Raw genomic sequence first — 13,044 nt, forward strand, 5'->3', positions numbered from 1 at the left:
GATCTATATGATAGTGACAAGGCAGTGAAAACATAGTGACAGCAAGTGACAGCATAGTGACAAGATAGTGACAACACAGTGACCAGATCATGACAAGATGATGAGTGACATAACAGTGAAAAGAGAGTGACAAGATAATGACAAGACAGTTTAGAGACAGTGACAAGTGACAACACAATGACCAGATCATGACAAGATGATGAGTGACATAACAGTGAAAAGAGAGTGACAAGATAATGACAAGACAGTTTAGAGACAGTGACAAGTGACAACACAATGACCAGATCATGACAAGATGATGAGTGACATGACAGTGAAAAGAGAGTGACAAGATAATGACAAGACAGTTTAGAGACAGTGACAAGTGACAACACAATGACCAGATTCTGACAAGAAGGTGAGTGACATGACAGTGAAAAGAGAGTGACAAGATAATGACAAGACAGTTTAGAGACAGTGACAACTGACAACACAATGACCAGATTCTGACAAGAAGGTGACAACATGGTTTACTTGAGGTCTGTTCTACCCTGGGAGCACTGTAGACATAACTAAAGAAACAAACATATGCATTCTACAGTACAAGTTATCTCTGGAATGTGGTCTGGTTTTGGAAGATTCTTCAGTATATCATGAATAACAAGTACAGACCTTCCCTTCTATCCTTTGTGGGAAGAAGTCCCTCACAGACTTCAGTGGGAAATCCTCATCTTTCTTCTTGGCAACATAGAGTGTGAAGTAGACATAGTAGATGACGCAGTAGACGGCCGCACCTGTCACCTGAGGGAACAGTCAGTGAGTGAGGAATCGTATTCAAGCTCTGAGCAGTAGTATTGATGTGGCTCGTACGAGCTATGAGGGGCTGTTAGGGAGTGAGTGAGTAAGATCAACAATCATTAACACTGAAGAATCATTACTGCTTGTCTAATTTGACTTGTCCTTTAACTGTTGTCATGAATCAATGACTTCAAGAGTGAGACAAAAAAAAGGTTGCATTATCTGTTTCAGCTTTCTGTCACATACCTGAGCAATGCAAAATGCCAGCAGTCCGAGAGATGGGACGAAGTATATAAGCAGAACTGTGATGACACACTTAGTGGCCTGATTTGCCCCAAAAGCCAGGACCTGCAAGTAGCATTCTCGTCTGGGATTTCACATGTTCATGTAAACACCTTTCAAAACTTCACCAGATGACAAATTCAAATTCAAACATTCAACATAAAAGGGAACACTTCATTTCTGTCAAAATTATAGCTTCAGTTGAAATCATAACAGAAAGACAAGGCATTTTTTGTTTGTTTGTTTGTTGTTTAATGCCGCACTCAGCAATGTTCCTGCTATATGATGGCGGTCTGGAAATAATCGAGCCTGAACCAGACAATCCAGTGTTTGATATCATGAGGATCAATCTATGCAATTGGGATGTACAATGACATGCATCAACCAAGTCAGCGACCCTGACCAACCGATCCTGTTAGTTGCCTCTTACAACAAGCATAGACACCTTTTACAGCAAGCATGGGTTGCTGAAGACCTATCTACCCTGGATCTTCACGGATCAGAAAGACAAAAGCTCATTATAGGTGAGTGAACGCAAAATTCCAGCGGCCATATTTTTAAAATTTATCAAGTTAAAAATTTGTACGGCGCATTTTCCAATTTACAACTGCTAAAATGCACTTAGACACTGATTGATCTAATCAAAGGCTCTCTTGAAGAGACACGTTTTTGGTGTCTTTTTAAAGTTTGTCAGATTATCTGTTTTCTGATTTTTTGTGGCAGGTTGTTGAAATGAGCGATCGTCATGTGTTAAAGTGCACGACTTTGGCACAACTAACAGATGTTGATCTTTTGGTCAGAGGGTGAGTGAGTGAGTGAGTTAAGATTTTAAGTCACATCGGCAATTTGGTCAGAGGGAATGTGCAGGCTTGTATGGTACCATCTTCCCGAGGCAAGAGAGTTAACTGACTTTAAAAGTCCAGTTTCCACCCTTGCCGAACTAAGGCTGGAATTACTGGGCTCGATCGTAGCGCCACCAGTGGCTATTACCAGTTATGTCCCTTCTAAACCTCTCCTATGGACCAATCAGATTCCATCTCTCGCATCACTTGCGTTTGTTTCACACAAAATGGTGGCGCCGAGTCAGGACAATCTGATCGATAATCAAGATCTATATTGTGATAAAACGGGTCTTACATAGAGAAATGCACCAAATCACATGAGCACCTTGATTAAAAACATGAAAAGATTTGGAAAATATCTGCTGACAATGAGTTGGCGGCGCACATGCTTTGCAAATCCTGCAATCGACCAAAATCTGCACAACAGTTTACTAACCGGATTTCGATCTCAGTGCGCGATTTTGTTTGACTATGCATAGACTCGTTAGTCCAGCCAAAATACAACTCCATAATACCAGCCTAGTTCAGCAAGGGTTGAAACTGGACTTTTATAGTCAGCTAACTCTCTTGCCTCGGGAAGATGGTATGGTACTGTCAGTTCCTGTAAGTATGCAGGAACCAAACCATGCATTGCATTATAAACCAGAGTGAGTAGATAAATTGCACTCTTTCTTTTGAATAGTGCACACTTACATTTCTCCCAAATACAGCTGTGTGGAAGGGGGTGTGCGTAAAACATGTAGACAGTTTGATTAACTTTCCCAACACAAAGACATAACCATGAGCACATAGATCACAACAGATCTATACTGAAATACACAAGTTAGTTCTGTTACTGGTTATTAAGAGCGGTCATTGTATATCTGGGTTTATGTTTGTGACCTATTTTATTAAAAGATTAATTCAATATTATTCAATATTTCTGCAAAGGTGCGTGTGAACTGATTTACAACACCCTAGATCAGATGATCGCTGTATTACAGGGCCTGTGGATAACAAATTTTGACCCAACAAAAAGTGAGTGAAAACATGAGCAACCATCCATGTCATCAGGGCACTATGACATATAGGGTCTCAGCACCACACCACTACACTGACCACAAGATCTATTCTTGTGGTCTGCTTTTTGTGTTTGTTTGTTGTTAAACATCTCACTCAGCAATATTCCATCTATATGATGGCGCTTGGTAAATAATTGTGTATGGACCAGACAATCAAATGACTGACATAATGATCTACACAACTGAGATACCATGACATCCATCTAACAAGTCAGCGAGTCTGACCACCCAATCACATCTTACGACAAGTATGGGTTGCTGAATACCAATTCTAACCTGGATCTTCACAGGGGACAAGCATGGGTTGCTGAAGACCAATTCTAATCCAGATCTTCACAGGGGACAAGCATGGGTTGCTGAAGACCAATTCTAACCTCGATCTTCACAGGGGACAAGCATGGGATGCTGAAAACCAATTCTAATCTGGATCTTCACAGGGGACAAGCATGGGTTGCTGAATACCAATTCTAACCTCGATCTTCACAGGGGACAAGCATGGGATGCTGAATACCAATTCTAACCTGGATCTTCACAGGGGACAAGCATGGGTTGCTGAATACCAATTCTAACCTGGATCTTCACAGGGGACAAGCATGGGTTGCTGAATACCAATTCTAACCTGGATCTTCACAAGGGACAAGCATGGGTTGCTGAATACCAATTCTAACCTGGATCTTCACAGGGGACAAGCATGGGGTGCTGAATACCAATTCTAACCTCGATCTTCACACGATACAAGCATGGGTTGCTGAATACCAATTCTAACCTGAATGTTCTCAGGGGACAAGCATGGGTTGCTGAATACCAGTTCTAACCTGGATCTTCACAGGGGACAAGCATGGGTTGCCGAAGACCAATTCTTATCTGGATCTTAACAGGAGACAAGCATGGGTTGCTAAATACCAGTTCTAACCTGGATCTTCACAGGGGACAAGCATGGGTTGCTGAAGACCAATTCTAACCTGGATCTTCACAGGGGACAAGCATGGGTTGCCGAAGACCAATTCGAACCTGGATCTTCACAGAGAGTTGCATGTTACATCTGGAAATGGGGTTTTGCATCCTACTCTAGCCTGGATCCCCGTGAGGTGACATCGTCAATGAGAGACTGTTGAGACAAGCCTTACCTTGAGCTTGACAAAAAGATGTGCCCTTGCAACCAACCACAGTGGATCAGCGATGCACTCCAGCACGGATGTGAGACAAAAACAGACAACACCGATGTTATAGTATGGTACAGCTTCAGGGTCAGGCAACTTCAGGGCAAACATCCACACAGAGCCTAGGACAGTGCCAAACACCAACGAGATCGGGACCCTGAAACACAGTTGTCTCCCTTGAACTAAAACTTTCACAGCTGGTCACATTGGTAGCTTGGCAGAATAGAAAGTGCTGAAGGTTCTAGAAACCCTATGATCTCAGTTATTTTTACCTTTTATGTACATTCCTTCCCCATGGTCATAGCAGGTATTGCCAATTATTTTTTAATGTAAATTTTTTATGAAATATAATTAATTTACAGTATTGATAGTTTTTGAAATGAGATTCCATTAAAAGTGAGTGATGGTTTTTTTAAAGTCCATGTAGTAAGACTATGCTTCTCCCATTTGGCATAGATCTAACTTTCATTAACTCAATAGTATGAGTGAGTGAGTTGGGTTTAACGCCGCTTTTAACAGCTTTTGGAAGGAAAGCCCAAAGTGATGCAGGTCTCAGATGTTTACCACTTCAGTGAAACCCACGAGCATGGGTATGGTGCTGACAAACCTAGAACATAATCGGGGCGAACCGGGATTCGAACCCACAATCATAGGTGTCTGACGTGCCCAAGGGATGCAACTCTGCACAGCAATTCGCCTTAGACGACTGGGCCATCCATGTCCCCCACTAGTAGGAAATTCCATATACCAAGGACCCGTGAAGATGCATGTCATCGATCCCAATTGTGTGATCGATGCTTATGATTGTCTGGTCGAGACTCGATTATTTACAGACCGCCGACATATAGCAGGAATAATGCTGAGTGCGGCGTTAAACCAACCAACCATATACCAAGAACAAAGATGCCAGCACACACAGATGGCAAGCGCCATAACTGCTTAAGCAACTTGTATCAACTGACCACACACTATGGGAACATTGAGAGGAAGACTATATGTAGCACTCAAATACATTGTTTATTATGAGTCTTGTTACACATGTCATTGTTTCCGCCCATGTGCAGTGAACCTGACATGACAATAACTCCTAGATGTCTAGCAACAAATCATCACTTCATAAATGTGAGAAAGGGACATTAGTCCTTTTTGAATGAATTGCATGATTAACAGTAGATCTCAATGTAAATTTTGTGGGCTGTTTTGAGCTGAACTTACTATAGACTTGGGCTGCAATGAATACACTATGAGGCGAACACGATTCATATCACGAATATAGGGTAACGAATACGAATAATAATTCACAATTACAATAACAAGTCAGCAGTTTATGTATTATTTATCCTATTCAGTGAAACAATAACATCATTATTTATTTGACATGGTTTGTTAATTATTAATAAATCATACATTTATATACTGCACGTATCCAGGTACAAGTGTCTGCTCAAATGAGACAATGACCAGTGAAAACAATACTATCAAATTAAATATTATTAGAGTGTTGTCATTGAAAGAAATCTATGCATATAATATGTTATGGATATTTTTAGGTACAGGGTATGTAAATATACACGATAGCATATTCATAAATATTCGATTCTAGTGGCCATGAATAATGAATTCAATTCAGGAATGGTTACAGTTCGATTCACCGAATACGCGAGTGAATCATAACAGCCCCACTATAGACAGTCAGAATTTTACTGTAATCAGCATAGCTCTTTATAAGCAGCGTATTTGCTTCAAATACTCACAATAAATCACCATAATCCAATTATCTTGGAGTTGCTTGCGTACAAATATAAAAGAATCTAATAACCAATAGTATAACCACACTGAGGGTAATTACACAAAGCAGGTTTCACATCAGTATGTCTCGACAGATCATTCTTTCCTGATGGCATGCAGGTATCACAAATTAATTCTACTGAGGTGAATTATGCAAAACAGTGCTATGTCAAACTTATTACTTAGGCATCTGTTGCTGTTCTGAGCTAATGAAACATGTGACACACTTTGGGTAGCACATGGACAGATGCAAATTAGAAGTCACCTGAAAAAGCATTGTAAGCAGAATTATGTTTAAAAAAGGTTCACTCATTGATTTAAAAATACCCAATAGACAGGATCCAAAGGACAGAAATATATTTAACACCCAAAGAATACTATCAATACCCCAAGTGAAGGATAACCACTTATTCCCACGAAAAAATCACAAATACAGTAAACTATGGTTATAACAAACTCATAGGGACCACTAAGTTTAGTTTGTTATAACCGTAGTTTGTTATAAGCATCTATACAGGATATATACAACAAATGGATGGGACTAAAAAAAACTTTCGTAAAATCAATCAGTTTGTTAAATGCATGTTCGTTATGAAGTAGTTCACTGTAAATAATTCTCTTTCAAATTTTCTTGTGGTATTATGACTACATAAACTATGTTTACATCTAACCATACATAAATATTAGTGACACTATGCATATAATTTGGTTTAAATTTTTTAGGGGGAAATGGTTGTTTTTACTGCAGAATTTACTGCAGAATTAAGTAAGTTCAGCTGCAGAAGTTTGGTAATTTTACGACAGAGTTTTGATACTTGTCGTCTGGAACTGATTAAGCCTAGAACCTTATACCCATATGGCTTGCAGAGACACAGGACTTACATTGCCCGGAATCCCTCAGGGAGACAAGCATGTTATATTTGGGCCTACCTTGCCCCTGACTTTGATTGAGCAACATGCATGGGTCTGTGATGACCTCTAATCCCATGACCTCTGGGGAAGAAACAATGCGTACAAAGAGCCTCCTAAAATTTTCCCCAGGAATCATTTCAAGGACACATGTACTTGAGGTTCATTCTATCCTGGGCGTGTAACTGAGCTGGGCTGATACTCACGCACACCACATGAGGTTGATGACTTGACGCCAGTCTTTCTTCTCCTGCTTGCTGAGACAGGCCTTGTCAAAAGGCTCACAAGACAAGAACAGCAACGTGCTATGCAGCAACAGCAACCTGCAGCAACAAACAAACAGAGGTCAACATTCTGCATTAATGGTTCCCTACTTTTCTTAAGTGCGATGTCATTAAAATCAGATCTTAGTTCTCGCTACCACTAAACAAAGATCTGAGGATATACCCTTACAGTTCACGCCAAACGACCTTTCGCGACCTTTGACAGACAAATGAAATGACTAACAGATATTGACATTAGCCAATCAGAAAACAGCTCTCTCCAGCTTTGCGGCAATAATTTAAAACTGGCAATTTTCATTCTAGATTATGCTTTGAAAAATGCCAATTCAAATTTTGAAAACTGAACAAATGAGACTTCAGGAATGTCTAGTAAGATGGCCGAGATTGTATGGCAGTACTTCCCATGGGCTACAGAAAGTCTGTTTCAAATGTTTATCCAATTGACATGATTGAAGCAAGAGATAGACTTGTACAGCCCGTAACTGTCATTCGGAATACCCCATGTTACCCATTTAAGGTTGATTGATTAGAAAACACATTCCAACTGTCACTTTCCTGATCTGGTAAGCGATGATCTGATTGATCAAGTGAAAGGTCTTCCAGACGTGCCTCGTAATGGGATGTTCTTAGATCATTGTTTAGTGGTAGCTAAGACTAAGATCTGATTTTCAAGAGATTGTTGTTAAGTGCCACAATAAAGATATAACACGCAGGAAATAACATGTTTACATGGATCATATGACTTTTACTCGGGTCAGGTGAGCCCTGAGTAGGACCCGGGTACCCATTGTACAACGCGCACCCATGGTTAGTCATGTGATACTGTAAAACGTGAAATTAACGCGAGCGTGAATTAAATGCGAAAAATGTGAGTGGTCTTTGCTCGCATTATTAAACATCGCATTTATATCAACAATAAGACATTTTGGATAGCAGAAATACCAACTTAGACATACCCTGAAAACAAACAACTATGTATTCCACATCAATGTTTATTGAGCAGCACTTGTAACAAGTATATAAACAATGTCATTCAAACACTAATTAAAACCTGTGAATTGTCACTGCTGGGGTCAAGACAAGCGTTCTACTCACTCATGTCATCACTGATCACACCTGCAAGTCCAGACAGACGCCACCCAACAAAGTGTCTTTGCTCTTTGCAACTGCATCAAAGGCCTACACGAGCCAGCGCGCATGTATAGTTTTAGCTGAAGTACTTTACTCAGCGCTAATAAGCGGTGCTATTTAGTGTGTGATTGGATTAATGTAAGGTTGGATTAAGGTGAGGATTCTCCTGTAAACCTGACAGAGGACATTTTGTTTAGATATAAATCCACTGATCCTAGAGAGGAGGGGGTGTGGCATTCATACTGAGTCGCATTTTTGGCTAGGGGCCAGCGGCCACACTCTTTTGGAGACGCATTAATTTCACGTTTTACAGTATGTGGTTGACAATGACAATACAACTCCATGGTTACACAAGTCACTAAATGTTCACATTTCTTTATAACTATGCACACATTGCTTCTGAACTTTAAAATGTTTTAGATAACATGAAGCTTCAGTCAACTTCATGCATGATCATATCATTTTATGCATGTATCTTAGTAGTTTTTGCCAGGGCTCCAGTTAAACAATTCCCAATCAGACGTTTTGAACCCAAGTACAGCAGGTATCCGGGTCGGGTAATAGGGGTCGGGTACCCAGGTAGTAAATTTGGACTCGTCACTGTATGGTACACTGACATGACACAGACAGGTCAGTCATACTGTGTAACTACCTGATCCTCATGTTTTCTTTGTTTCTTGTTTTATGCTGCACTCAGCAATATTCCAGCTACATAACAGAATAATAATCAAGTCTGGACCAGTCAATCCAGTGATCAATATTGTGAGCAACTATCCACACTGTTGGGCTACGGTGACATGCACTCAAACATGTCAACTAGTCCGACCACCCAATCTATTTAGTCATCTCTTACAGAAAAGCATAGGTTGTTAAAGTTCAATTCTATCCAAGAACCCCTGCAGGACCAATCGTCAGGACAGGAATGGGATGCTGGAGATATATTCCTTGTGTTATCACCCACAGGGAAATATCAGGAAGCAGACATTTCATCCTGAGAACCAAGACTACCGTATTTTCTTGAGTATTTTTTTTTTTTAAGCTTATAAATATTAGGATATTTCCACCATTTGGTTTACATGTTGATATACAGATCTTATCATATCGAGATGGGAAGGAAATATACTATATATTTATACACTTATACAAGTCAGAGGCATGGGTGGGCCAGTTGTCTAATGCGTTGCAATTCACTGTACAAATTTGCTTCCATTAGGAGTGCCAGAAACCACCCTGATAATGTTTTGTGGTTTTTCAACACCATACCCATGCAGGGTTAGAAATGTATTCTTATTTTCACTTGTCCTCAAACTTGATCTGCTTTTTCAGTTGTCATCCACCTAATGGTGAAAAATAGTAGTCCACAAGGAAATGTCACAAGTCCGTCTTGCATTTTCCAAGTATTGGACAAGGGGAATTTAGTTAATTTCAAAACCCTGGCTTGAGTGAGTGAGTATGGTTTTACGCTGCTTTTAGCAATATTCCAGCAATATCACAGTGGGGGACAACAGAAATGGGCTTCACACATTGTAGCCATGTCGGGAATCAAACTGGGGTCTTCGGCGTGAAGAGCGAACGCTTTAACCACTGGGCTACCCGACCGCCCCTCCTGGCTTGAGGGTGTCATCACTGCAGTCCTTCCTCCCACATCCAGCTGTCATGCCATGATATTACACAAATACTTTTCCAAGAGGCATCAAATCAAACACATTCACTCTCAGTCTGAAGTGACTGCCCCCGTGGTCTGCCCTGAGCGCGGAATGTTGGGGGTTAGATCCCCATCCGCGCCATACCAAAGATTGTACTTGTTACCCTGCCTGGTTCTTGGCATTAAGGGGATAAATAAAGAGAGTCAGTATACAGTTTATCTGAAGTGAGGATCCAACTAGACATAAAGCTCTCACCTGACATTAACAACACCCAACAAGTCCCTGGTGATAAATCTCAAAACAAATGCATTTAAGAGGAAAGTCATCACCCGTATCATCAGCTGAAAAATAACAAAACATTTGTGAAATATGAGGACAGATAACTTGAACTAATAAGTCAGCTGTGACAATACATATCACTGGTTGTCATATTTTGGCTGGATATGTTCCCATATGATGTACCGACGCATGAATCTGTCTGTTGCGAATCAATATGTCTACATGGTAATTGCTATTATCATGATCATAAAATATATAACATACAGATCTTGTCTTCTTCTACCTGAATTAAATGTCATTCAAATATACTAGGTGACTTAGATAAATAAGAATATCAATATGTTAGGCCTATTTCAATTTGGTTTACAGATCCAAGGACCCAATATACTGAGAAAACAGGAGGGGGGGGGGGGGGGAATAAAAATAAACATTATCCCTTAGAACAAATATTTTTATCACTGCCGATCTTGAATTTGTTTGTGTTAGAATAAAAAGATATATCACTATAATCATGTAACACAGTAACAAGACAACTTTGCCATCAATGCTCGCAACTATGCAGAAGGAGTTGCTTTCGCAATGATTTGCACTTGACATGTCTGAATAAATGTTTATAAAATGTCCCTACTGAACTTAATTTTTTTTAGATTTTTTTTGCAAACGACTAAACAGGAAATTAGACTTAGACTTACACACTGATTTTAAACGTACAGAAATACCATGATAACTGCCATAGTAATTTCATGATCAGTTCTATAACAAGATAAAAGGCATGATGTTTGAACATGATGATAGTTCAGAATAACTACAATGCTTGAAATACTGTTGCTTCTTGTAGAGCAAAAGCACCATATTTCTTGTTATCGGAATATATCAAATCATACCTATATCTATTACTATATGATAATGATATAACAGAAAATAAAAAAAATGACCTCGTATTTTACATTCAAGTTACTGTATATGTTATGCTATCTTTAAAATGTTGAAATTATTTAAGAAAATAGAAGCCTGTCATACAAACAGAACAGTATAACATACATGTTATCTTTTTAATGGAATATTTACCTGCAGTGCCATGTTGTAGGTTGTGGCTTTGGCAGCACCAGCCAATAAGTCTGAACTTGATTTCATTGTACTTTAATCTGTAGACAGACAGTTTATCTGCAAAACAAGATGTTTTAATACTGGTAAAAGGACTCACAATTACAAAGTCTACATGTGGGTATCATGTATAGCCTGTGCTTAAACTCTTACCAACCTCCTACCTACTGGGGGTAGGTCATAACCGTTGACAACAGTAGACCACAAATACTTACAACTACCATCCATGATTAAATCCAATATGACACATATCTCCTTTGCCATTTACCTGCTGATCAGGACGTCCGATGAAATCTCAAAACACTGACAAGTAACTACCTTTGTTGAAGTAAATGAAGCCACATGAACACAGACTCAACATATGCAGTATTACTGCTTGTTCACCAACAAATCAACGATTCATGCAGAACAAGCTAGGCCACACTGATAATCAGCTGTCTAAACAGTGATATTGATCTGGAATATGAAACCTGATTACCGCAGTATTAATATGGAAATTTAACCCATTTCCAGAATGATAAGGCAGGCTGCAAGTCTTTCATGGAAAATAGAGATAGAAAATTCTATAATATTTCTACTTAGTACAATGCTATTTTTAGTAATAGCCAACAGCATACAACAGCTGTTTGATGAAAAAGTGAGGTGAGGTGAAATTGGGTTAAACGTCGCGTCCAAGATTATTGCACTTATAAAGCGATGTGCATGCACATGTGTGTGTGTGGCTGCTTGTACTAGTCCGGACTGATGACGATTTATAGTGCTAGCACACTGAGATACCATGCCTCAGTGTAACATGAATACCCCACTCAGACACAGTATACTGACTCCGAGCCGACAAGTCCTTGTTTTAGCCCCTTAATGCCGAGCGCCAGACAGGGTAACAACAAATACCATGTTTTAATGTCTTTTGGTATGACGTGGCCGGGAATCGAACCACGGACCTTCCGCTCTCCGGACGGACGCTCTACCACTAGACCACGGAGGCTGTCCAAGTTAACCAGGAATGGAGAGTATCAATGACATGATAAGTTGGTCCTACTATGCACAATTTCTATCCTGAATCCGAATTGAAGGAAGTGAAGAAATGACAGATTTTACTTGATGATATATCATAAGGTAGTTAATTCGGAAGTGCAACGTCTGGTATTGACAGAGATCCCGATTAGTGAGAGTCCGTTTTAGCAATACTCTATCTTCTTTCATACCAAACACTACATTGCTTTCCTGTTATGACTCGAAGCTAATAAAGTGATTTGCGAGATTTGAAAGAAATGAGTTCAGCTACAAACCTTTGAAGGAGGCTATTTTGTAGATTCGGTATAACTTATTACATTTGTCAAATGCATTGATCACGGGGTGTATTCAATTTAATTTTAATCATTTTAGGCGCTACTGTTCTCGCTTTTTTTTTTGCAACGAACACAATGAAGGACACATTAAAAGCTGATCAAGCGATAGGAAACCAGTCACACATTGACAGGTGTCATCTTTTCATGGGCGCAGACATCTTGAACTTATCACGTGACAATGTGTAGTCACATGATAAAAGTAAGCGTTCTGTAGATGACTCGGTTCCGTCTCCGTAGCCTAAGTACAATTTCCTCTGCAAAAGTGCCCTGCAGTCCATTAAAATTCTCGAAAACTATGAGTAACAACGGTTGATAAAATATACAAAATTATATATACATTATTATCATATACACTATTTTCATTTGAATAAAAATGATATAACTCAAGATCGTTCAAGCCAAGCACAATTTCTTCGCCATTTATGTAGTGAG

The 13,044-nt window shown here is 39.6% G+C and overlaps 1 protein-coding gene across 2 annotated transcripts in view; it reads right to left on the minus strand.

Moving 5' to 3' along the window:
• LOC139445200 (man(5)GlcNAc(2)-PP-dolichol translocation protein RFT1-like) overlaps positions 1-12,750 on the minus strand; it is a 29,064-nt gene extending 16,314 nt beyond the window's left edge. The window contains exons 1-7 of one of the 2 annotated variants that reach the window (XM_071226330.1): positions 12,553-12,750; positions 11,228-11,323; positions 10,136-10,221; positions 7,026-7,142; positions 4,090-4,279; positions 1,024-1,125; positions 652-780 (exon numbers count right to left, since the gene is read on the minus strand). In XM_071226330.1, coding sequence (XP_071082431.1) covers positions 652-780; positions 1,024-1,125; positions 4,090-4,279; positions 7,026-7,142; positions 10,136-10,221; positions 11,228-11,293 — 690 coding nt within the window. In that variant the 5' untranslated portion in view covers positions 11,294-11,323; positions 12,553-12,750. The remainder of the gene's footprint in view (positions 1-651; positions 781-1,023; positions 1,126-4,089; positions 4,280-7,025; positions 7,143-10,135; positions 10,222-11,227; positions 11,324-12,552) is intronic. The other variant, XM_071226331.1, reaches the window with a different exon arrangement.
• Between the last annotated feature and the right edge of the window lie 294 nt (positions 12,751-13,044).

The sequence above is a fragment of the Haliotis cracherodii genome, unplaced genomic scaffold (genome assembly GCF_022045235.1).
Source record: "Haliotis cracherodii isolate W230 unplaced genomic scaffold, xgHalCrac1.p SCAF_6, whole genome shotgun sequence".
Taxonomy (NCBI): domain Eukaryota; kingdom Metazoa; phylum Mollusca; class Gastropoda; order Lepetellida; family Haliotidae; genus Haliotis; species Haliotis cracherodii.